Source organism: Camellia sinensis, chromosome 1 (assembly GCF_055761805.1).
Source record: "Camellia sinensis isolate YWXY chromosome 1, ASM5576180v1, whole genome shotgun sequence".
Lineage (NCBI taxonomy): Eukaryota > Viridiplantae > Streptophyta > Magnoliopsida > Ericales > Theaceae > Camellia > Camellia sinensis.
The window spans coordinates 174,755,320-174,781,371 of record NC_138961.1 but is presented as its reverse complement, the minus strand read 5'-3'; the positions used below and the strand labels follow the sequence as shown (position 1 = coordinate 174,781,371).

Here is a 26,052-nt window from a genome sequence, read left to right as displayed (position 1 = left end):
AAATGGAGTTTGTGTCAGTTGATTCAATAGGGTCTGCTGGTGGGCTTCTCTGTATCTGGAATCCTGAAGTTTTTCAACTCAAGAACTGCTGTTGCAATCGCAATTTTATTCTCCTGGTAGGTTCGATCTTTTTCTCTTTCAATTGTGTAATTGTTAATGTTTATGGGCCAAATGATCCTGTAGGAAGGGAAAGGGTGTGGGATATTCTTGTGAATCTTAAATCACAATTCTTGGATCCATGGTGCTTGGGGGGTGATTTTAATGAGATTAAAAGCATTTCTGAAAGAAAAGGGTGTTCTAGGAGGGATAAGGGGATGAGGGAGTTCAATGAAATGATAGAAAAATTAGAGGTTTTTGATCCACCTATGTGTGGAAGAAAGTTTACTTGGTGTCATTCACAAGAAGGTGATAGATGGAGCAGGCTTGACAGATTCTTATTAAATCCTGAATGGGTACAGACATTCAATTTCAAGCTTTGGGGTTTACCTAGACTGGTCTCTGACCATTGCCCTATTGTTTTGATGGAGGATGAGAGAGATTGGGGGCCTAGACCATTCAGGTTTATAAGTGCTTGGTCTATGCACCCAAAATTCTTGTCATTTGTGGAACAAACATGGGCGGCTCTAAATGTGATGGGTTGGGCTGGATTCAGATGTTTAGTCAAATTCAAAGGGTTAAAATCAGCTTTGAAGAGGTGGAATAATGAGGTGTTCGGAAATGTGGAGAGCAAGCTTAAAGCTACAGAGGACGAAGTTCATGCACTTGATATAGTGGCTGAAGTAAGGGCTTTGACTGCAGATGAATTAGCTAGGAAGAGAGAACTGAAAGGTGATGCTTGGAAATTAAGTAAAATGCTGGAGATGATGTGGTTCAAAAAATCTAGACTTAAATGGGCATTATTGGGTGACAGAAATACCTCTTTTTTCCATGCTATGGCCAAATGTAGAAGTAGTAGAAATGCCTTATGCTCTATTTTGGTGGGTGGAAATACTGTAGAAGAGCCAATAGCTATTAAGGATAAGGTCTTGAAACACTTTAACAACATGTTTGAGGAGCCTTGGACGGTTAGGCCCACCCTAGATGGTCCCTTTAGGTCAATTGGGGAAGGCCATGACGCTGGATTTTTTGAAGCAGAATTTTCCGAGGAGGAAATCTTTAGTGCTATTAAATCTTGTGGAGGAAACAAGGCCCCCGGGCCTGATGGATTTAATATGGATTTTTTTCAGAAATGCTGGCACATTGTGAAGGAGGAGGTCTTGCAAGTTATGAGGGACTTTCATCAAAATGCCAAGCTGGTCAGAGGGTTAAACAGTTCCTTTATAGCTTTAATCCCAAAAAATGAGAACCCATCTAGCCTTAATGAATATAGGCCCATCAGCTTAGTGGGCTCCGTATACAAGATATTGGCCAAGGTACTTTCAAATAGGTTGAAACAAGTGCTACCTAGGATCATAAGTGAATCTCAATCAACATTTTTTAGGGGCAGAAATATTTTAGATGGCATACTTATTGCTAATGAGATAGTAGAAGGGTGGAAGAAGGCTAGAGGAAGTGGAGTTGTGCTTAAACTGGATTTCCATAAAGCTTATGATTCGGTCAATTGGGAATTTTTGTATTCGATGTTATCTAAATTTGGTTTTGGCCCTAAGTGGGTAAGTTGGATGAAGGAATGTGTTGCTTTTGTGAGAACTTCAGTGTTGGTTAATGGGTCTCTAACTCCTGAATTTTGCCCTCAGAGGGGACTTCGACAGGGAGACCCACTGTCACCTTTCCTATTCATCATTGTGGCTGAAGCACTTAATATCTTGTTGGGTAGAGCTAAAAATTTGGGCTTGATTAGAGGGGCGTCTGTTGGGCCCAATGGTCTTCGGGTTACTCATCTTCAATTTGCGGATGATACCATTTTGTTCTGTGAAGCAGATTGGGGGGAAATGGTTAATATAAAGCGAATTCTCAGGTGCTTTGAAGTCTTGTCAGGACTTAGAATTAATTTTAACAAAAGTGTGGTCTGTGGGGTGGGGATTTCAGATGAGCTGGGTCAAGATTTTGCAAGTAGGTTGAATTGTAAATTCCAGAAATTGCCCATCAAATACTTGGGGCTGCCATTAGGGGCCAGCCCAAGAAGTAGCAGAACTTGGCAGCCAGTGATTGATAAGTGCAAACAAAGGCTTGCTTCTTGGAAGAGGAGATATCTATCATTTGCAGGTCGGCTAACTTTGATTAAGTCTGTCCTTGCCAGCTTACCTATATTTTATCTCTCAATATTTAAGATGCCTGAGATGGTAGCAAAAAAGATGGAAAGCATTCAGTCTGCTTTTCTTTGGGGTGGATCAGATTTGAGGAGAAAAGTGCACTTGGTGAAATGGGAGGAGGTTTCTAAAAGTAAAAACATAGGAGGGTTGGGTGTTAAGAGAATTAGAATTATGAATGTATGCCTTTTACTGAAATGGTGGTGGAGGTTTGGTACTGAAGAGAACTCTCTTTGGAAGGATGTTATATGTGGTAAGTACAGGGAGTTAAGTGGGGCATGGTTTCCTTCTAGTGAGAGGGCTAGCACTTTCTCCAAGATATGGGCTGACATTATTTACACTGTGGCTTCTAGGGCAGAGCTTATGCAATTTTTAAGAGCAATGCGGTGGTCAAGATTGGGGATGGCAGAAGAATTAGATTTTGGTCTGATTGTTGGGCAGAGGGTGTCTGTCTTAGAGATGAATTTCCTAGGCTATACTCCCTGTCAGTTGACAAGCAAGGGTTTGTATTCATGTTTCACAGCAATAGAGATGTATATGGGAATTGGGTGTTTAATTTTAGGAGGCCCCTCTTTGCTTGGGAAGAAGAAGAATTGAGTAGATTGCTACAACATCTAAGTAGCCCCCCTTTGCTCAGAGCTAATGTTGCTGACTGTCTGACTTGGAATGCTACTTCATCTGGCTGCTTTAGTGTATCATCTGTCTATCAGTGGTTTGAATTGGGCTTTGGGTCTAATAGTTTGATCTCTACTTGTTTGTGGAAGGCCCCTGCTCCACCAAGAGCACTATTCTTTGGTTGGTTGGTTTGGAGGGGAAGAATCAAATCTGCTAGTTATTTGCATAGGATTGGTATCCTCAATGCCAATGTTGATGTCTGCTGTGTTTTCTGTAAAGAAGCGGAGGAAACTATTAATCATGTGTTACTTCACTGCCCTTGTGTGTGGCTGATTTGGTCTCATTTTGTCAAAAGGTGGGGGCTGCAGTGGGTGTCACCTGGTTCAGTTCAGAGTGCTCTTCAATGGTGGTATGGTTGTAGAATGAGGCTAATTGAAAAGAAGTTGTGGAGTGTAATACCATATGCTATTTTCTGGTCAATATGGAAACAAAGGAACGACTCTGTGTTCAATGGGGTGGAACCTAATTTCGTTGCTCTGTGTGAAACCATTGAGGTGCGAATTGCTTTGTGGGTTAAATCCTATGTCCCAGCTTTGAACTACACTGTCCATGATCTGGTGCATAATCTGCAGCAGATTAGAAAGTGCTTACCTTAGGAGTTCCTGCAGCAGAGTGCTCTGGTAGCTTATAGAGTTGAAAGGCAATATAGGATTGGCATTTTGGTGTCTTTTTGCAGCCCAACAGAGTTGTTGTCTGTTGTTCTGGTTTTGATGATTACCCCTGGGGTGTTCTGGTTGCATGCTGATGAGGTGCTCTGGTTGTTTGGGTTTCATCTCCTTATTGTCAGGTTTGGACTGGGTTATTGCTGGGTGATGCCATAAAGGCTTGGTGATTGATCTGTTCTGCTGCTGAGCTGCATCAGGTACACTGGTTGGTATCCTGGGTGGCAGTAAGGTTTGGGGGATGCCATAAAGGCTTGGTGGTTGATCTGATCTGCTGGGTGGAGGGGCTGCCCTGCTGTGTTGAAAGGTATGCTGAGCTGCATCAGGTACACTGGGTGGTTTTGCATCAGAAATGGAATTTCAACTTCAACTGGGGTTGTTCTGTTTTGGTGTCTAATCTGCCTGTTCTGCTGTGGTGCTGTGCTGATGGTCTGTGGTGCCTGTTCTGTTGTGGTGCTGTTCTTGGTGAATGCTATGCTATAAACAAAAATGCAGCTTCGATTGATTGAAGGGCTGCTGGAGTTGTTTTGAAGGGCTGCGGTAGATTATTTCCTGATCTGTTTGGTGTTTGGAGGTTTTGGTGCTTGGTTGGGCTGTTCTAGAGCCACAGCCTGGAAGGGCTGCTGGTTTAATATCTTTGGTTTTTCTTGCTTTTGCTTTGTGCGTTGGTTCCTCACCAACTAGGAGGTTGGAGCTTCTTATAGCTCCAAGCTCCTCTTTATTGATGTAAAAAAAATTTTCATCAATAAAGTCTTCCTTTTGCTGATCAAAAAAAAAAAAAAAATGAATCCCTTCTTTTCACTGTCTTTGAATTCCCATAAAAACCAGTAAATCTCCACTTCCATATCCCCATACCTAACTTTATGATCGCATCAACATGCCTTATGAAAAAGCTTCTGATTTGAACCAACACATTAAAAGACCAAAGAAAAGCTAAATTACCAAACTAACCAATACAATCAACAAATAGACCTCCAAGAAATCCCAACTTTACCCAAAGACCTTCCATAGCTCTAGAATCTAATTTAGTTTCCATAAAAAAACACCACACTGGGATTTTCAGCCTTCAAAAGAAATTGAAGAGATTGAATTGATTGGGGGTTCCTAAGCCCCCGACAGTTCCAGCATAAAAGACTCATTATTGTCTGCAAGGCTGGAAACCAGCCTTCATTGTTGATAAATCAGAGCATATGAAACTAGAGTCAGAAATCAAACAACGTCATTGCCCGAATGAGCCTTCCCATCTCCATCGATCGATGTTATCATTTCGCTACCCAGATAGTGTGCTTTACGTTTGCCATCCACAGGTAAAAGTTTCTTTTTGAGAGTAAATGACCCTTTTTGAGCTCCTTTTTTTTGATTTTTTTTCTAGTTGGGTCATCTCATTTTTTCATTATTATTTTTAAACGGTTGCTCCACTTGCTTGTCTTTCGCTCGAATTAAATGAGCAACTAACATGCCCACCTTATCTAGCCCAACACCTTATTAGGCCCCATAGAATCAATTTGCATTACGTTGCTGCCCTTAGGTCCACGAACATCAGACCCGAACTCCAAACTCAAGCCTTTTTTGCACCGAGGATCCTCTAGAGTGAAATTTTTCTAAAGTTTCCTAGAGTGCTACATTGTATGGTTGAGATTTACTGGCAAGTCACATCAGAAAAATTAATGTGACTTGTCAGTAAATCTCAACCACACAATGTAACACTCTAGAAAACTTTAGGAAAAAATCACTTTAGAGGATCCTTGCTCCCTTTTTTGTAGGTCTTTAGTGATTCAAACTTAGTTAGCTTTGCCTCGTAGGTGTTTCTTTCCTTAGCAGCGCAGGATGAAATAAGAAAGGAGATCTTATTCCCTGATATGTCTCCCTCAATCCCCACTAAACTAGGATTTGGAATCACCCCCACCGATCTCTCTTATTTCCTCTCCAAAGTAAGTTCACCAGAGAGAGTCTGACCAACCACTTCCACAACATTCTGACCATTTAAAACGACCTCAAAAGGATGCAAATGATCTCACATCTCGTGGAACCACACTGTACATATCATCTTCAGCTTCAATCTTCTTAGTTGCCACACCACGCCACGCCACGCCACGACACACCACCTCATTTAGAGTGCACAACATGTAGCCAAGTGCCACGTGGAAGATCACAAAAATCACAACCCCCCTCTAACCATCAGCCTATCATTACATTCTTTGTCCCCTTGCCCCAACATTCTGCAATAATAACAAAAGTTGGCAGGCGCTCATACTTAAGCGACAACCACACCGGATCATGTTCTTGGAGAGCAATCAACATACCACGCCATAATGGCCTTTAGACATTTAACCACGCTTGAATTCTTAAGAATTTTTCCCAAGTCGTTCCTCCATCACCATAGTCCATATCGATGAAACTACCAATCGTGTTTGCAATAACCATCCCTACAGATTTAGTCATACTAATAAGAGGAAGATTATACACAAATCCAAAATGACACATATGTAAACGATACCTCTGATGGCTTTAGAGAGCCATCAAACTCACAAAACAGGAGGAGATGTTTATCAAAACTCTAGGGCCAATAGGACAGAACCTTGCGTTTGTCCACAAGATGAACAAACTGAAAAAGAATCAAGTTCTCTTCAAGAACTGTAATATTCACCCCCTGAGACAAACGCCACACCAGAATAAGAGTTGCCTTCAGCACTTCAGCGTTAACAACACACTTAGTCAAAACCCTACCAAGAAGACAGAGCCCCACCTTCAAAGCCGTAGACCTAGTATCCGCTTCCCCCAAAACCACCAAATTTGCCTCCTCCTCAGTGAGTTTTAGTTTCCTAGACACCTTTCCACAGTTGCATTCAAGGCAGACAAAAAGGAGAAGAAACAAAGAGGTGTACCTTGCACCGGATGACAAGAGAAAAAATCCCTACGTGCTTCGAGAGAGAAACCCTAAACGCGAGAGGACAATTGTGGATTAAATCCATTTAATCCTTAATGAAAATGCCACCCAAATTAACTTATCTAAAAGTTATCTTATGTGTTTTGTTATTATGTATGAAACTTATTAAATTAAACTAGCAATTTATTTTATGTATTTTGTTGTTATGTATCAAAATTTATTAAACTAAACTAATTGTTTCTTTTCTCTAGTAATTTTAGTACTTATAATTTTATTTAAAAATTATATATAATGTCACGGTTTGATTTCAATTGACTAAACAATTGAATGACCCTTGAGACTCGATGATTTTTCTAATTTATTGAAAAGTTTGATTTTCAAAACATTAAGTGATAGTATGATAGTGATGGTGTTATGGTGGTATGAAGGTGGTGGTATGGTGGTGACAATGGATGTTATGGTAGTAGTTGCTATGCATGAGATTTGTAGGGTGTTGATGGTGGTTGGGTAACACTTGTGGCTGTAGACAAGATTTTAAAATATAAACAATATAGGCTTGCTGAACCAAATAGCATGGGTCCTATCTAGGCACGAACCTAGAATTTTAATTTAATAATGAAAATTTTGAAATAAAAAATAAATATGAATTATAACATAATTTTCTATTGACATAAAAAGTGCAAATTAAAGGAAAATTTTATGGTACACATTTGCAGCCCTAGTTACAACTTTTGTGTATTTGGTTATGATATATTGTGATATTGATTATGATATTATATTGGTTATGATCAAGGTGTTTAGTTATACCTTTTGTTTTTGTTTGTTTGTTTGTTTTTTTTACAGTTATGACTCCCATAATATTGAGCTATGCCATTTGTGATAATTAAACTCACAAATGGCATAGCTTGCATGAGGCTGTGTACCATAGCATTACCCTATATTGAAATGGAAAATATTTTGGTGTGCAATGCATACTATATGCAATCCTATCACAAAATTGTGTAAGTTTTCACGAATTTACAAAAAATGCATAAATTTGCACACCGGAGAATTTTTCTATTAAAATATGTAAAAATATGCATGTTTTATATCTATATTAAGTTATAAAAAATAGCATATGTAACTCAATCTATCTACTAAAGTGAGCCATATTTAGTAACACAAAGTAAATGAACAGCATGTTAGAAAATCATAATGCATCCTATTGTGTAGTCTAATTTTAAAAAAATTCATAGTTGAAAAGCGCACAAAATAAATGAATAACATGCTAGAAAATTATAATGCATCCTATTGTGTAGTCTAATTTTAAAAAAATTCATAGTTGAAAAGCACATTCCATTGTAACCGTTGAAATTAATAAAGGTAATAAAATATGAATCAATGTATCAATGGAAGGATAAATTATGTTTTTTATCAGTAAAAGGAAATCTTTATTAATGAGGATCAAGGTACAAGGTACAAAGATCAGCATTAATAAAGAGAGGCAAGTGCAAAGTAGTATCAAAGTGAGCATAACCATCTCAACTATGTCGACACCGAAATGCACGCCTAATCATTTGTTAAGAACTACACAAGTTGGTGAGTAACCAACTGAAACAAGCCAAACACTACACTAGCAAGCACCACACCTACCCAAACATTAAAATAAGAGCAGCAAACCCACTGCAGCAGGCTGCAAAAAAGAAAAACTCCCCCATGAAATCACAAAACCTACCACAAAAAGGTCTCCAAACCTTACTACCCCCTTTTGATCTTTAAGTATTTCATTGTGAGAGTCCTTACACTTCCAATATTGGTCATGAAGTCATTCACTGAAAAACAACCAACTTCTATCTTAGATTTAACCCACATCGCCACATTGAGCTTGATTTTTTTGCACAAAGCGATTCCATCAAAACTCTTACCTTTGAACAGCATTGCGTACCTTTCCAGCCATAAGTTCCACAAGATCACAAAGAACAATGAGACCCAAATTTGTCTTGCACACGTCTTGCATTTAGAGTGAAACCACCAGTCAATTAATCCAAAGAAATTTGTTGGACATACCCAATCAACCCCCCACCAATGAATAAACTAAGACTAAACTTTCCATGACCACTTGCAATGCAAAAGTAGATGAGAAGAGTTCTCCTCTCCTTCACCACAAAACGAACACAAAGTATCACCACTGAGAGGGGAAATTGATAAAGAGTCTAGCCATGATCAAGCTTCAGCTAAAGCTTCTTCAGCTACATTACAGTATAGCTCCAGCTCCAGCTCCAGCCAGCATGATCAATCGACAGCTTCATCTTCATCATCAGCACCTGCAACTGCTGTAGCTACATCATTGCATCAGTTAGACAGTTAGGCAGTTACAGAGTAAACTAGAGTTAGTTAGTTTGTTATGAATTAGTTAGCTTGAACCAGAGTTAGTTTGTGTAGTATATAAATACCTTCATCTCTGTAATTGGAATTCAATCTGGAATTAATAGAAAAGTTTTGATCTCTGCAAAATATCTTTTATGGTATCAGAGCCATCACCTCTTATGAGCATTGGTTCTTGAGGATTCATCAATGGCGTCTTCCATGCCATCTCTGAATCTGTGCTCTTCTGCTGTAGCATCTACTTCATCTTCCATACCTCTAAATCTTGCACTACTCATTACAAATCTGAATGCCTTCGTAACTGTCAAACTTGATGCCACAAACTTTATTATCTGGAAGAATCAAGTTCACAATATTCTGAAAGCTACACAGCTTCTCAATTTTGTTGATGGCACACAGGTATGTCCATCATCCACTATCATTAATGAGCATAATCATGAGATTCTGAATCCAGACTATACCAATTGGATGCTGATTGACTCTCATCTTCTCAGTTGCTTAACTACAACTCTCTCACCATCTATCTTCACCTCTGTGTGACATTGTTCCACAAGTTATGAAATGTGGAGTGTTCTTCTCAAACGTTTCACATCTTTGTCACAGTCACATATTCATCAGTTGAAGAATAAACTGAGTCAAATTGTGAAAAAAGACCACACAATGGATACCTATTTGACTCAGATCAAGTCCATTGCTGACCAATTGGCTTTAGTTGCATCACCTGTTGATGATGAGGATCTGGTTCTCCTAATTCTTAATGGATTGCCTAATGAATATAATGCATTCAAAACAGCAATCAGAACTAGAGTTGAAACCATTTCCATTGGAGAGCTATGTTCCCTATTAAATTCTGAATCAATTCAAGTTGAATCTATATCTAAGCAAGCTCATGCTTCAGAACTACCTTTTGCTTATCATGTTTCAAGCACTGCTTCTAGAGGTGGCTTTAGAGGTGGTTCTTACAGAGGTCGAGGAGGAGGAAGAACTAGTAGCAGGTTCTTTAAAGGAATTTCTAGTTCTAGCAATGCTACTTTTCGAGGTAGAGGCAGATCTTCTACTTCAGGCCAAGGTCACATAGGATATCAGTCCTATCAATCAAGTTCTGCTGCACACTCTGCTACATCTAATCCTCATTCTTCTCAAGTGATTTGCCAGATTTGTGGGAAGCCAAATCACTCAGCATTAGAGTGCTGGTACAGATTGGACATATCTTCTTTTCACTCTTCAAGGCCTCAAACTCATCAAGCCTATATTACCAATACAAATCAGTCTGCTACTGGTTCTCTTGGTGACAGTTCTCCCAACACTACCAACTGGTTTTTAGATTCTGTAGCCACTAGTCATATCACAAATGACTTGAACAATCTCTCTTCTTATCAACCATATCATAGACATGATCAGGTCACTGTTAGTGATAGAACTGTCTTACCTATTCACGACACTGGTCAAGGTCTTCTCCTTACTCCATTCTTTCCTTTTCATCTCTCAAACATGCTTCATGTACCTTCCATTTCTTCTAAGTTAATTTCTGTCCATCAGCTTATTTCTGATAATCATTGCACTATTACTTTTGGCAAAGATACGTTCATTATACAGGACAAGAGTACCAAGAAGGTGCTATATAAAGGCTTTTATTCCCATGGTCTCTATCATCTTCCTAGTGCCGCTCCATCTTCTACATCTGCATTAGCAACTTGTTTTCAGTCCACTGTTAATTCTTCTCATTGGCATTTTAGATTAGGTCATCCTTCTTCAAGGAAACTTCAGCACATTGTTGCACATCATTTGTTACCTTCTTCATCTGTAAATGTTCCATCTGTTATTGATAATAAAATGTGCTCACATTGTTGTGTTTCCAAAAGTCATAGACTTCCTTTTAGCTTGTCTAATTCTACAGTTAATAAGCCATTGGCTCTTATTCACTCAGATGTGTGGGGGCCATTTACTGCATCTGTTTCTTCATACAAATATTATGTGTTGTTCATTGATGACTATAGCAAGTTTACATGGTTATTTCCTCTCCATTATAAAAGTGAAGTTTTTCATAAGTTTTTGGAATTTAAAGCATTTGTTGAAACACAATTCTCTACTCAGTTACAAGTGTTAAGAAGTGACAATGGTGGTGAATATCTTAGTACCAAGTTTCATGCTTTCTTAAAGAGTCATGTCATCTAACATCAGTTAAGTTGTCCTCACACACCTGCTCAAAATGGAGTAGCAGAGAGGAAACATAGACATCTCATAGAGACCACCATTGCTCTTATGCACCACTCTTCATTGCCTCTTGCTTATTGGTTTGATGCTCCTGCCACATCTGTTTTTCTCATTAATAGACTTCCTACTGCTAAGATCAATTTTCTTACTCCTTTTGAAATGTTATACCACCATGCTCCTGATTACACATTACTCAGAACTTTTGGTTGTAGATGTTATCCATGGCTTAAACCATATGTTTCCCATAAACTTCAATCTAGGTCTGTGCCTTGTGTGTTTCTTGGTTACATTCCATCTACCAAGGGTTATAGGTGTCTTGATCCTGCTACTGGACAAATTCATGTTTCCAGACATGTTGTTTTTGATGAAGATGTCTTTCCTTTTGCTTCTTCTCCATCAGTTAAGTCTGCCTCTCCTTTTTTGTCCCAGCTGAGCTCATTTTTCTAGTCTGATCAGTCTTTATCTGTGCCTTCCCATGCAGCTTTTCCTGCTTCATAGTCCCTTGCAGTTTTTTCTGCTTCAGCTCAGTCACCACAATCACAAATTCCAATTGTTTTTGGTCAATTTGATTCTATTCACACCAAACAGTCTGGTCCTCAGTCCTCTGTTCCACAGATTGTCCATTAGTTTGTCCCTTCTGCAAATTTATCTGTTCCAGCAACTGCTGCTCCTTTTGACAGTCTGCCTTCTGTTTCAGCTCAGTCTGCTGGTTTGCCTTAGTCTGTTGCTGCTGGTTTGCCTCAGTCCGCTACTGCTTTGTCTCAGTCTGCTGGTTTGCCTCAGTCTACTGTTGATCTGTCTCTCTCTGCTGGTTTGTTTCCTTCTTTTTCTATCTCCAAGCCTCCTTTTGAGCCTCAAATTCCCATATCTTCCTTATCTGTTCTTTTACCTCCTATTCCTTCCTCTCATTCTATGCACTCTAATTCTCCTCCTAACATTCATCCCATGATCACTAGGTCTAAATCTCTGCATCAGTGTTTTCTCACTTCTTCTGATCCTACTGAACCTCAATCCTATCAAGAGGCCTCTCAATCCAATGCTTGGACTGCTGCCATGAATGAGGAATACACTGCCTTGATCAAACAGGGTATTTGGACTTTGGTCCATCTTCCTCCAACCAAAAAGGCTATTGGTTGTAAATGGGTTTTGTGCCTTAAGAAAAATTCTGATGGGACTATTGCTAGGCATAAAGCCCTATTGGTTGCAAAAGGGTTTCTCCAAACTGAGGGCATTGATTATTTTGAAACATTTAGTCCCGTAGCAAAACAACGTAGTATCAGAATTCTCCTCTGTTTGGCTCTTCATTTTCAGTGGTCTATCAAAACAGCTGGACATTTCTAATGCATTTCTTCATGGTATTGTAGAGAAGGAAGTGTACATGCATTAACCTATTGGTTTTATTGATCCAAATAATCCTTCCTTAGTTTGCAAACTAAATAAAGCCTTGTATGGCCTCAAGCAAGCACCTAGGGCCTGGTTCTCTACTTTTTCCTCCTTTCTTCTTACTCATGGATTTAAGGCCAGTCATTGTGATACATCTCTATTTGTTAAAAAAACTCCTCACTCTATCACTGTCATTTTAATCTATGTTGATGACATTTTACTTACAGGCAGTGATTCTTCCTATATTTCTACTCTCATTACTCAGATGCATTCTACCTTCTTTATGAAGGAATTGGGGCTGATCAATTATTTTTTTGGGAATCTCTGTTACTACTTCTTCTTCAGGATATTTTTTATCTCAAAGAAAGTATGCTACTGAAAGTTTGGTTAAAGCTGGTATGACAAATTGCAAATCTTCTCCTTCCCCTTTGCCTCTCAAATCTTCTACTGATTCCGTAGATTTACCCTTTTCTCAGCCTTCTCTCTATCGTAGTCTTATTGGTGCCTTACAATATCTTACTATTACTCGTCCTGACTTAGCCTTTGCTGTTAATCATGCATGCCAATTTCTTCAAACTCCTCTTACCAACCATTTTGCTTTGGTTAAAAGAATTCTCAGATATTTGAAAGGTACTCTTCATCAAGGTCTCCATTTTACGCCTGGCCCTCTTACCTTGCATGCCTTTTTTGACTCAGATTGGGCAGGCTGTTCCCTTGACCGAAGATCCACCATTGGTTATTGTGTGTTTTGGGGTCCTAATTTGATTTCTTGGTCAACCAAGAAGCAACCTACCGTGTTCAGATCTTCCACTGAAGCTGAGTATAGAGCTCTTGCTCAAACTACTGCTGAATTAAGCTGGCTTGGCATGCTGCTATCTGATCTTCATATTGCAGTTACAGCTCCCATCCTTTGGTGTGATAATCTGTCTACAGTTTCCTTATCTAGCAATCCTGTGTTTCATGCCAGATCTAAACATATTGAAGTTGATTATCATTATGTTCGAGAAAGAGTTGCAACTAAGAAGCTTCTTATTCATCATGTTTCTTCTATGGATCAGCTTGCTGATTTGTTCACCAAGCCTCTCCCCTCTCCTCGGTTTTTGTATCTTTAGAACAAGCTTCTGGGATCTTTCCTCCCTCTCAGCTTGAGGGGGCATGATAAAGAGTCTAGCCATGATCAAGCTTCAGCTAAAGCTTCTTTAGCTACATTACAGTATAGCTCCAGCTACAGCTCCAGCCAGCATGATCAGTCGACAGCTTCATCTTCATCATCAGCACTTGCAACTGTTGTGGCTACATCATTGCATCAGTTAGATAGTTAGGTAGTTACAGAGTAAACTAGAGTTAGTTAGTTTGTTATGAATTAGTTAGCTTGAACCAGAGTTAGTTTGTGTAGTATATAAATACCTTCATCTCTGTAATTGAAATTCAATCTGGAATTAATAGAAAAGTTTTGATCTCTACAAAATATCTTTTAGAAATTATGCTGACTAATTTGGTTAGTCAGACAAACATGATGATAGGTTGGGCTAAGATCTATACAACATTAGTCATGGGTTGATTAGATAAACATAGCGTGAGCTTGGACCGAACAATGTGTGTGTCGACCTGTATTCTAGGTCGGGCAGATAGGCTACTGGACATGAAGACTAGGGCCAAACAGTGAGTATTAGACTGGATGGATAGCCTGATATAGACGTTAGCTGGGTAGACTTGGCCAACGCGTTGACCGTATGGAAGGACTAACATAAGCCCGAAATGAACTCCAACCGGCCTTGAAAGGAGTTTGGTCTGCCTAGTAAGAAGTTTTACCGGTTGCATGAATCTGGTATTGGCACAACCGGACAAACGTTGCACGACTTAATTGATTAGTTTTTGCCCAGTTGACTTAATTGAAGTAAACTTGGTCAATGTAGCGATGTAAATTATGTGCAACCGAACAGATGAATTGCTTGGTCCAATTGCTGGCCTGAGAGTTAGGTCGTTTCACTTGACTTTGGTGATCAGGGTGTTAAAGGATGGCCATTATCCTTTAAAAAGATGATTCATAGCAGGACTCTACAGATAGAAATGAGAGCCCTACTAGGATTCTACCATGTAGAATACATAAAAGCTCAAAGGTTAACCTAGTAGAGATAATACAACTTTACTCACAGAACTCTTAGCTTTTCCCCATTTTGATCTTAAGAGCTAAAGCATTAGAGAGGTTTTTGGCATGCACCCGCCGGTAAGCTCATTAAAGGGGTTTTCTGGCACACACTTGTCGATAAATTCATCGGAGTTGTGTTTTCAGGGATTCAAGTTTGATCATGAGGAGTATGCATGCGATAAATAGTTCGTGCCCGTACAACCACCGTTTGGAATATTTCTCCAATGGTGCAATAATGCCTTTGACGGGATTCTACCTTGCACAACTTGCCAACAAAAAATCTGTGTTTTGAGAGAAGCAAAATTGTTCCATAAATGTCATCCAAAACCCTCAAGTAAGAACCCCCCCCTTTCATTGATATTAGAGAACATGTTTTTTTCAGAAAAAGTACCTTGACTATCTCTTTTCAAAAAAATTTGATCGTCAGCCCCATGATTCAATCTAATTTTTCTTAAAAACGCGCACAGATCATTCAAAGAATCAAGTTCCCATTGACGAAGATCTCTTCTATGCACTAAATCCCACTGCCCATATTGAATTTTGTTGTCTTTTGTCGGCGCCACCTCTCTTATTGATACTTCCTTTTGACTTGACAATAAAAATAAACGAGGGAAAAAAAAAAACTTTGATTGCCTCTATATTATCAAAATTTTCATTTTCCACTTTGATCCCCACATTTCATAGATTTACAATAGGTGACCACTTAAATTTGTTATTTTATATCATTTTATTTTTTTAAAAACCTAGTGGAAGTAATCACTTAATTTTAAAATAAAAAACATGGGGTGAAAGGCTATATAGTTTGAGAAATTTAATAACAAATACTAATATAGTGTTTTTTTTTTTTTTTTTTGATGAAATTGCAAAGAGGCAATCGTCCCACTTCCCAACTGAGTTCATCCTTGATCCTATCCTTTCCCAAATAAGAGCTGGACCCTTGATCTAGACATGCCCAATTTTATTTTTTATTTTTTTTATCAATAAAAAAAATAAATTATTAATGCAATTCACAAAAATACAAAACAAATAACATTAATAAATCAGTGTTTACTACTCTCTGTTCTTGTTCTTGATGTTTGTTTTTTCTCCCTCTCAGTTGGCACCTTGCTACCTTTGTTTTCTTCCTTGTTCATTGGGGCTGCATATAATTGGGCTGTCTTGAAGGTGCCAATCTCATTAGGATGTTCTTGCTCAGCTATGATGCATCTTGTCCCAATGCTTATTGATGTATTCTCCACTTTCTTGGTTTATCATCAATAAAATCTTCCCTTTTGCTGATAAAAAAAATAAAATAAATCATTACAGTGCACGACAACATTATGGCTAAAAGGAAGTATCTCCATTAGGTTGCCACATGGACATATTCCAACCAAGTAGTCATGTTGAATTAACAATCAAACATGGACTTTTTATGGTGTAAGGAGGAAACCTTATGACAATTATTTGTTGATTAATAGTCATGTTAGTCAATTATTTATGTATATATATTCAATCATTTTGTTTTTGTTGGTTGATTTTTCTTGCTAACCGTTTTCTATAGTTGAGCTGTATGTTCGCTGCATCACATTGAGTGCAAGTTTTTTGACTTTCCCTAATTGATAAATATGATGGATTTATTTTTCTAGTGTGGCTCAATAGCCTACATATTTTTTTATATGTTTTAATTTATTTGGACTCCACAAATAGATAAAGCCAATATTTGAGATCAAGTTCAGTAAATAGAATTTTAATATAATTACTCTTCTAAGATAAGAAGGAAACCTTGATGGATTAGGAATTCTTCTGATAGAGTTTATCTGGCCCTCTTCTCTCCTCTATATAAGGATGGGTGACTCCCCTTTCATATTATGAGTATTTTTCCATCACTTTAAGTTTTATAGTCATCCTAATTAAGAGAGACAGAGAGAAGAAGGTGAGCCAAAATAAAAGGTTCAATTCTAAGGGGTATTTTCTCAACTTCTCTAATTCAATGGCTGACAAAGGTATATTCGTTTTATTCTTGAGTTGTATTGAATTCAAGATTCTGTAAAGTTTAATTCCGCATTATTATTATGGTTATATGTATTATTAAATATTACATGTGGTATCAGAGCTTTAGTTTGTGAATCAATACACCTTGGAATAATAATATATTTATAAATATTGTTATTATATTATAATTATTCATAACAATATATTTTTTGTTCATAAGGGTTTGAACTCTCGGCATGTGTTGGTTATCTTGAATATACGCTATATGTTCAACCTTGAAAGCTGCATGCCATATTTATTAGGCAGTGTCTGAATGGTACATCTAATCTCTTTCATATTCATTATGCATTAAAGAAACTCCTTTTGTGTTGTTAAAAGTCAAAGGTTGTGTGAAAGAAGATTTCATTCCTAATTTCTAAATCGTAACTAAGTATGCACATCATGGACTCCCTCACTCACTTTGTTTTGTGATATGTTACGTGCAAACTTTTATGTAATTCTATATGCTGTTCATATGCATGTTTTGATTTATTATCAATTTTAGTGATAATAATTTTTATAATCATCATAATATGTTATTGAATTGAGTGTATTGCTTGCCGTTATGATAAAGTCCATAGATTAAAAGCAATTTTAGAATTTTGCTGAATCGTTCGGACTATTAAATAAATATATTTATTTGATTGTATCACATTAGAGGATTATGTTTTTGCTTTGTTTAAATTATGCACACTTATTGTCTATTATTGTTAAATATTTATATATTTTCATGATTTAAAATTGATATCATGATATAATTTTATGACATTGAATATTAAATATTAAAGTGGTTAATTCATATTAGGTGTAATTCTTATTAACCATTATTTTAGATATTTCTGATTGTTATAATACATATATAAATATTCCTGTTCATCCAGAGTTATTATTATTATATTGGTAATAGCAATCACATAAAAGAAATTTTAGAAATCATAAAAATAGTGATCTCATTAAAATTGTGATTGAATTAATGATAATTAAATAAATTAATGAATAGAGAATATTGTTGGTTAGTTCCGTATTCATAGGGTTTACTAATTTAGTAGTTGCCAAAGTGGCCTAGATTTGTAAATCTTATGAATATAGAACTACATAAAAGAATTGTTAAAAAGGGTAACATTAAGGTCGATAATATTCTCAATTGCAGTTATAATTAGGAGATTGAGACTAGCCCAAAGGAGAGTCACTTTCAAATAATTATGAACTGGGTAGGATAATGTAACTTATGTAATTTGAAAGATTAGAATTGAATACCCAAAGGTAACATGACTAGCTGGAAAATTGCATAAATTACTTTAGACCTACATAAGTGATTCTTGACGAATGGACAATAGATATACCTAAGTTTTGCCCAAAGGAAAAACTTATGTGATATCAATAGTTCATCATAATTCTCAAAGCTTTAATATGTATATTGTTCTATCTTATTTCAGTAAAAGTTCCCACCTCATTGCACTCTCTTGCATCGGGCGTCCCTCTACTTACTGGCTCGAATTTTTCGGAATGGTATGAACATGTTCAGTTTACACTGGGTGTGTTGGACCTCGATATGGCATTGCTTGAAGATAAACCTGCAGACATTAATGAATATAGTACTGCAGAACAAGTTGCCCTTTCTGAATCCTGGAAAAAGTCCAATACACTCAGTTTGATGTTCATGAAGATGACCATTGCAAATAACATCAAGACCTCCTTACCTCAAACTGTTAATGCATTGGAATACTTAAAAGCTGTTGAAGATCGATTTAGATCTGCTGACAAGTCACTTGCTGGCACTATTATGGCTGAATTGACAACAATGAAATATGATGGCAACCGAGGAGTTCAGGATCACATCCTCAATATGGCTGACAAAGCTGCAAAGCTTAAAACTTTAGGAATACAAGTTGATGAAACTTTCCTCGTGCAGTTTATTCTCAACTCACTTCCATCACAATACAGCGCATTCAAAATTCACTATAACACCAATAAAGATAAGTGGAATTTGAATGAGCTAACTAATATGTGTGTTCAGGAGGAAGTGAGGTTGAGGGAGGAAGGACGTCAAACTGCGTTGGCTGTAACTCATGGAGCTATAAAGAAAAAGAAGGGTAAGTTTGTAAAATCAAAGAAAAATCCACCAAAGAAAAAGAATGAACCTGGGGAAGAAAATCAGGCTAAGAATGGTTTCACTGTCAAGTGCTACTTTTGTGGTAAGAAGGGACATGTGAAGAAAGACTGCAGCAAGCGAAAGGCTTGGTTCGAAAAGAAAGGGATACCTCTCAACTAGGAAACCGAAGGAAAGTGAAAGATTTGTCTATATGGGGAACCGTCTCAAAGCTGAAGTCGTAGCTGTAGGAACCTATCGACTGATCTTAGAGACGGGTCATCAGATGGATCTAGAAGACACTTTTTATGTTCCTTCAATTTCTAGGAATTTAGTTTCGTTATCCAAATTGGATCGTGTTGGATATTTAGTTTTATTTAATTGTGAAAAACTCAATTTAATGTTTAATTCAAAAGTGATTGGTTCTGGTAATTTATGTGATGGTTTATATAAAATCACCTTAAATCATGAGTTTGCACAATCATTAGTAACTCTGCATTCGAATATTGGTTTAAAACGTGGTCTAATTAATGAAAAATCATCGATCTTGTGGCATAGACGATTGGGGCATATCTCCAGAAATAGAATTGAAAAATTGGTGAAGAATGGAATTTTGAAAAACCTAGACTTCACTGATTTTCAGATATGTGTGGATTGCATTAAAGGAAAGCAAACCAAACACACCAAGAAAGGTGCCACAAGAAGTAATGAGCTTCTTGGGATAATTCATACAGATATTTACGGGCCACTCAACATCCCATGTCTTAGTGATGAAAAATATTTTATCACATTTATAGATGACTTCTCACGTTATGGATATGTGTATCTAATTCATGAAAAGTCTCAGGCTGTTGACATCCTTAAGGTGTACATAACTGAAGTCGAGAGACAATTAGATAGAAAGGTTAAAATAGTGAGATCAGACAGGGGTGGTGAATATTATGGTAAATATGATGAGTCAGGCCAAAATCTTGGCCCATTTGCCAAATTCTTAGAAAAGAAAGGCATTTGTGCTCAATATACAATGCCTGGTACGCCACAACAGAATGGAGTTGTTGAAAGGCGTAATCGTACACTTAAAGATATGGTTAGGAGTATGTTAAGTTACTCAATTGTACCTATTTCAATGTGGGGTGCAGCTTTAAAAACTGCAATGTATATCTTAAATAGGGTTCCTAGTAAGGCGGTCCCAACAACTCCTTTTGAGTTGTGGACTGGTAGGAAACCTAGTTTGAGACACTTACATATTTGGGGTTGTCCAGCAGAGGCAAGAATCTTCAACCCACAAGAGAAAAAGTTGGACTCAAGAACAATATCTGGATATTTCATTGGTTATCCAGACAAGTCTAAAGGGTACAAATTTTATTGTCCTAATCACAGTACGAGGATAGTGGAGACTGGTAATGCTAGATTCCTAGAGAATGGTGAAATCAGTGGGAGTGAGAAAACACGAGTGGTGAATTTCGAGGAAATTAGGGTAGATGTGCTAACATTTGACCCTTATCGAAAAGTTGTTCCTCGGACTATTCCACAGGCTGAGGAAAACGAACAACACGATGAAAATCCTTCACCACCTCATGTGTTCACCACTTCATGAAGATACCACCATTGAAAATATTGTAGAACCACCACAACCGGCAGTTCTGAGAAGATCTTAGAGGGAAAGAAAGCCTGCCATTCCAGATGATTACATGGTGTATCTACAGGAATCTGATTTTGATATTGAGATTAACAAAGATCCAGTCTCATTTTCACAAGCCATGAATAGTGATGATTCTTCTAAATGGGTCAATGCTATAAATGAAGAGTTAAAATTCATGGAACAGAATAGTGTTTGGGATCTCGTCGAATTGCCTAATAACTGCAAAAAGGTCAGGTGTAAATGGGTCTTCAAGACCAAGCGTGACGCAAAAGGCAATATCGAACGATTTAAAGCCAGACTTGTTGCCAAAGGTTTTACTCAAAAAGAAGGCATAGACTATACAGAGACCTTCTCTCCAGTATCTAAGAAGGACTCGCTTAGAATCATCCTAGCATTGGTAGCTCATTATGACTTAGAGTTGCATCAAATGGATGTGAAAACTGCTTTTTTAAGTGGGAATTTGGATGAAGAAATTTATATGGAGTAGCTCGAAGGATTTGCAAAGAAAGGTAAAGAACATTTAGCTTGCAAATTAAAAAAATCCATATATGGCCTTAAACAAGCTTCTAGGCAATGGTATTTAAGGTTTAATGATACCATTACCTCTTTCAGATTTAAGGAAAATGCTGTTGATCAGTGCATATATCTGAAGGTTAGTGGGAGCAAGTTCATTATGTTGGTGCTATATGTGGATGACATTTTGTTAGCTAGTAATGACCTTGGCTTATTGCATGAAACCAAGGAATATCTCTCCAAGAACTTTAAAATGGTCGATATGGGTGAGGCAAACTATGTTATTGGCATAGAGATCTTTAGGGATCAATCTCGAGGATTGCTAGGACTATCTCAAAAAGGATATATTGATCGTGTTTTGGAGAGATTCAATATGCAGTTTTGTTCAGCCGGTGATGCACCCATCATGAAGGGTGATAAATTAATTGAAAAACAGTGTCCAAGGAATGACTTGGAAAGAAAACAAATGAAGGACATTCCATATGCATCAGCTGTAGGGAGCTTGATGTATGCCCATACATGTACCAGGCCAGATATTAGTTTTGCAGTTGGAATGTTGGGAAGATTCCAAAGTAATCGGGGAATGGAACATTGGAAAGCAGTAAAGAAAGTTATGAGATATCTTCAGGGAACAAAGGATTATATGCTCACCTATAGGAGATCAGAACAGTTGGAAGTTATTGGATACTCAAACTCAGATTTTGCTGGTTGCCTTGATAGTAGAAAATCTACATCGGGTTTTGTTTTTCTACTAGCTAGTGGAGCAATTTCATGGAAGAGTGTGAAGCAGTCCACTATTGCTTCATCTACTATGGAGGCTGAGTTTGTGGCATGCTTTGAGGCTACAAATCATGCTTTATGGTTGCGAAATTTCATCTCAGGACCTGGTGTTGTTGACTCAATTGCCAGGCCGCTGAAGATATATTGTGACAATACCGCAGCAGTTTTCTTCTCTAAGAATGGAAAGTACTCCAGTGGTTCCAAACACATGGAAGTAAAGTACTTGGTTGTTAGAGAGAGAGTCCAGAAACAACAAGTGTTAATTGAAAACTTAAGCACCTCTCTTATGATTGTTGATCCATTCACAAAGGGATTGCCACCAAAGACATACAAAGAGCATGTTATCAGGATGGGTCTTTTAAGCAACCCTTGATGTGTATGGTTAATCATGAGTGCTTATTTTTGACACTATTTGTGCAATAATAATTTTGTTTCTGTTTTTCCTGTTTCTAAAAGTGTGTGTACACATTATTTTGAATATTGATAAACAGGAAATGTCTTAACAAGACAAATTACAGGGGCCTTTCAGGCAAATAATTATATATCCCAATAAAGGACTGGGTTGGTGAAGGTTATCAATGGTGTGGTGCATAGAAGGAAATATGACATAAATGTTATATAACCACTATGACTCACATTGGTGATTTGAAGTAATCACAGTATTATAGTTTCTAATATATCTGAACTTATTGGCTATTTTTTTTAAATTCGTGATCACATGTCAAAGTTTTTAGTGTGGAATCCAATGAGTCAAAATTTTTTAAGTTGCATATTTTTGAAAAAACTCATAATTGCATCATAATCGGCTTAAATGGGCCAAGTGGGAGAATGTTGGATTTATTTTTCTAGTGTGGCTCAATAGCCTACATATTTTTTACATGTTTTAATTTATTTGGACTCCACAAATAGATAAAGCCAATATTTGAGATCAAGTTCAGTAAATATAATTTTAATATAATCACTCTTCTAAGATAAGATGGAAACCTTGATGGATTAGGGATTCTTCTGATAGAGTTTATCTGGCCCTCTTCTCTCCTCTATATAAGGATGGGTGACTCCCCTTTCATATTATGAGTATTTTTCCATCACTTTAAGTTTTATAGTCATCCTAATTAAGAGAGACAGAGAGAAGAAGGTGAGCCAAAATAAAAGGTTCAATTCTAAGGGGTATTTTCTCAACTTCTCTAATTCAATGGCTGACAAAGGTATATTCGTTTTATTCTTGAGTTGTATTGAATTCAAGATTCTGTAAAGTTTAATTCCGCATTATTATTATGGTTAATTACATGTATTATTAAATATTACAAAATATTCATACTTTGTTTTCTTTCCTGTAATATTTTTTATTTGCTTCCAGTTAGTCTATGAAAGCTACATAATAACATGTTTTGAAAGACATGAAAAAGACAGATAATTTTTTTCTCCTATCATTAAGCAGGGATTCCATCTAGTTATCAAAAACAGAGGGAGCAACCACAAGGTCTGCACTTTTTATTGGTAACAAAAGTACTTTATCATAGATACATGTGTCTTATTCCTCTCTTTGGTTTTTCGTTTTTTGTTATTTATTTTTGGTTTGTACATAGTCCATGCTTGGCTTGGTGGAATTCAGAATGCAAAACAAAAGCACATTGATGCACCTAAACTGGCAGAAAAATTGGTAAAGAATGAAAGGGACTGGATTGACTACACAGATTATAAACTTCAAGATTGTGCGCCCTGTTATTGGCTCTCATTGACAAAGACACACAGAGACCGAGACGGAGACAGAGGTAACACAGACACCGAGAAAGATATTTAATAGAATGAAAAACCCACTTATTGATGCAACAAAGTATGGCATCTATGAGTTGGTAATCCAAATCCTTGATGAATTCCCTTACGCTGCGTATGGCTATGATGAGAATGGAAAGAACATGCTCCACATAGCAGTGGAGCAGAAAGATAGAAATCTATATAACTGCTTCATGGAGAATATTATTTCTAAAAACGCTATGCTGGCAGATGTTGATAATGAAGGCAACACTATATTGCATCTTGCAGCCAGCCTCGGAACTACTCCTAGAGTTCTTCTTGGATGTTTAAACCAGATGACATGGGACATATGTTGGTTTACGGTATTAATTCCCCATTTCTCCTACTAATTTTTAATGCATAAGCCCACATGTGCAATTCCATGTTACACACTTGTTCCACATCACCTCTCTAAGTTACTCTAATTTGGTCTGTATAGTTTAATTGTCCCTCCACTCAAGCCAACTAGTATATCTAACATAATATCAAAGGCCTAGCGAACTAAGTCTCTATCTCAGTTATGTTTATCTCATATCGGGTTTTGTCTCACATCACCTCTTTTAGCTACTCAAACTGGCTCATACTTCTCTTATCTCACGAATTTTACCACATCACCTCCTTAAGTGACACAAACTTTTAGTCTATATACTTTAGATACCCCTCCTCGCGAATATAATAATTTCTAGTTGACCATGTTCCTCAAAGCAATTGATTTTGATGATAATGTTACGTACAAGTTCTATCCTTGAGCATAAGAGTAATGCTACAATGACCATATTTGTATACCACAATAGGTTGATCATCTCATTTGTGACAATTGTATTGGTTGAATTAGTTTTACCACTCATATCTATTACCAATGTACTGATATCACATCACGTGATTAAAATGTGGTATATAAATTTGGTCATTTTATCATTACTCTATGCATACACTTAATCAATTGGGATTTTTCTTCTTCATTTTTTCATTATTTTTTTTTTTTTTTTTTTTTTGCAGCGTGTATTGTATGAACACGAGTTCCTTGAACATTTCCTAGATCATGAAAACATTGATGGGAAGACTGCGAGAGATCTATTTAAAGAAAATCACTCAAACCTAAAAGAACAATCTGAGAAAGCACTCAAAGATATGAACAATAGTCTAATGGTGGTTTCTGTTCTCATTGGCACCGTCAACTACACAGCACTTTTTACTATCCCTGGAGCTTTCGATGGAACAACAGGTCTTCCAGTTCTTAGATACACAAATGAAGATGAGCTCACCATCTTCAATTCGTACGTTACTTTGACTCTGATTTGTTCTCTATTCGCTTTGATAATGATGCTTTCAATTCAATTGTCAAGGTTTCGTAGCAGTGATTTCTACATGGCTTTGCCAATGAGATTTTTTTTTTGCTATGCTTACCTTGTTCATATCCTTAATCGCAACCGTCCTGGCATGCTCCCAAGCCTGTGTTCTTGAAGCGATGAACCATGTCCAAGTCTTTACTTGGTTGACACTGTTATCATCCGGTGTTGTGTTGGGCCTAATTTTGGTCGACACAGTTTACCTGACCGTGACTTACTTATGTTTTGCCGTACATTGTTCACTTTACTATAAAGGGCAAGAATCGTTAGATCTCATTTTTTAATGTTTGATTTTATCCATCCAATAGTTTATTATGTAAGTGTGGCTATCTTTGTAAGTAAATTGATTTGTACTGAACGATGACCATTGAACAAGGGCTCTTCAATTGTTTAAGCTACTTAATAACATACATTATGAGTTGTTAATGAATGTGTTTGTTTTCATTTAACGTATATGTTCTTTCATATATATATATATATACATATTTCCATAGTCAACAATCAATCAATTGTTTATTTTTTAGACTAGGTAGGTCATTTGTAAAAAAACTTAGATCGATCCTATAACTGTAGCCACATTAATTTATGATATTTACTTACCCAAAAAAAAAAAACGACAAATATTATTCGCAAACTAGACTATTTTGTGGGTGACAAATGTTATAAACTAATGTGGCTACGGTTATTGGACCGACTTGATTTTTTTCATGAATGATCACTACAAAATATTAAGGTTTTAGAGAACAAAATTTAGGGACAAAATTATGTTTTTACGGACTAAATATTTTTGTTGCAAAAAGTGTAATTATTATATTTTTAGCAACGAAAATTAGACATTAGTGATGAATATTATCTTTTTGGAACCAAATGTTTTATCTCAAAAAATAAACCTTTTTGAGACCAAATTATTTTGTCCTTAAAAGTCTATTTAGTAGTGACATTGCCAAAATTGTCTCTAAAAGCTTTATTTTTGACTTTCAGGACAATTTTTTAGCGATTATCTTCACGACGATAGAAATTAGTCCCTAAATACATTTTGTAACAAAATTTTCACTTTAGAAACCAAAACATTTGATCTCTAAAACTCTTATATGTTGTAGTGGATCTATATGTGGTCTAAAAAAGGAATGGTTATGATTATTGAAATGAGACCTATGGTAGGCCCCATGAACCCAAGCAACACAGTGAAAATTTGATAGGTTGCATGAGCCCAAACATCATTTTGGTTAATTATTTATTTTTTTTTGGAAGAAAACCTTGTTTGTAAATTATTTGCCCTAGCAAGGTAAATT

At 36.9% G+C, this 26,052-nt stretch overlaps 1 protein-coding gene and 1 pseudogene across 1 annotated transcript; both read left to right on the top strand.

Moving 5' to 3' along the window:
- Positions 1-21,303: 21,303 nt before the first annotated feature.
- LOC145820855 (secreted RxLR effector protein 161 pseudogene) lies at positions 21,304-21,990 on the top strand (annotated as a pseudogene).
- Positions 21,991-23,269: 1,279 nt separating this feature from the next.
- On the top strand, positions 23,270-25,190 carry LOC114270881 (uncharacterized). The gene is made up of 2 exons (XM_082868088.1): positions 23,270-23,734; positions 24,411-25,190. Exons 1-2 carry the CDS (start codon positions 23,423-23,425, stop codon positions 24,873-24,875), a joined length of 777 nt encoding a protein of 258 aa, XP_082724214.1. The 5' UTR covers positions 23,270-23,422; the 3' UTR covers positions 24,876-25,190.
- Positions 25,191-26,052: the final 862 nt, after the last annotated feature.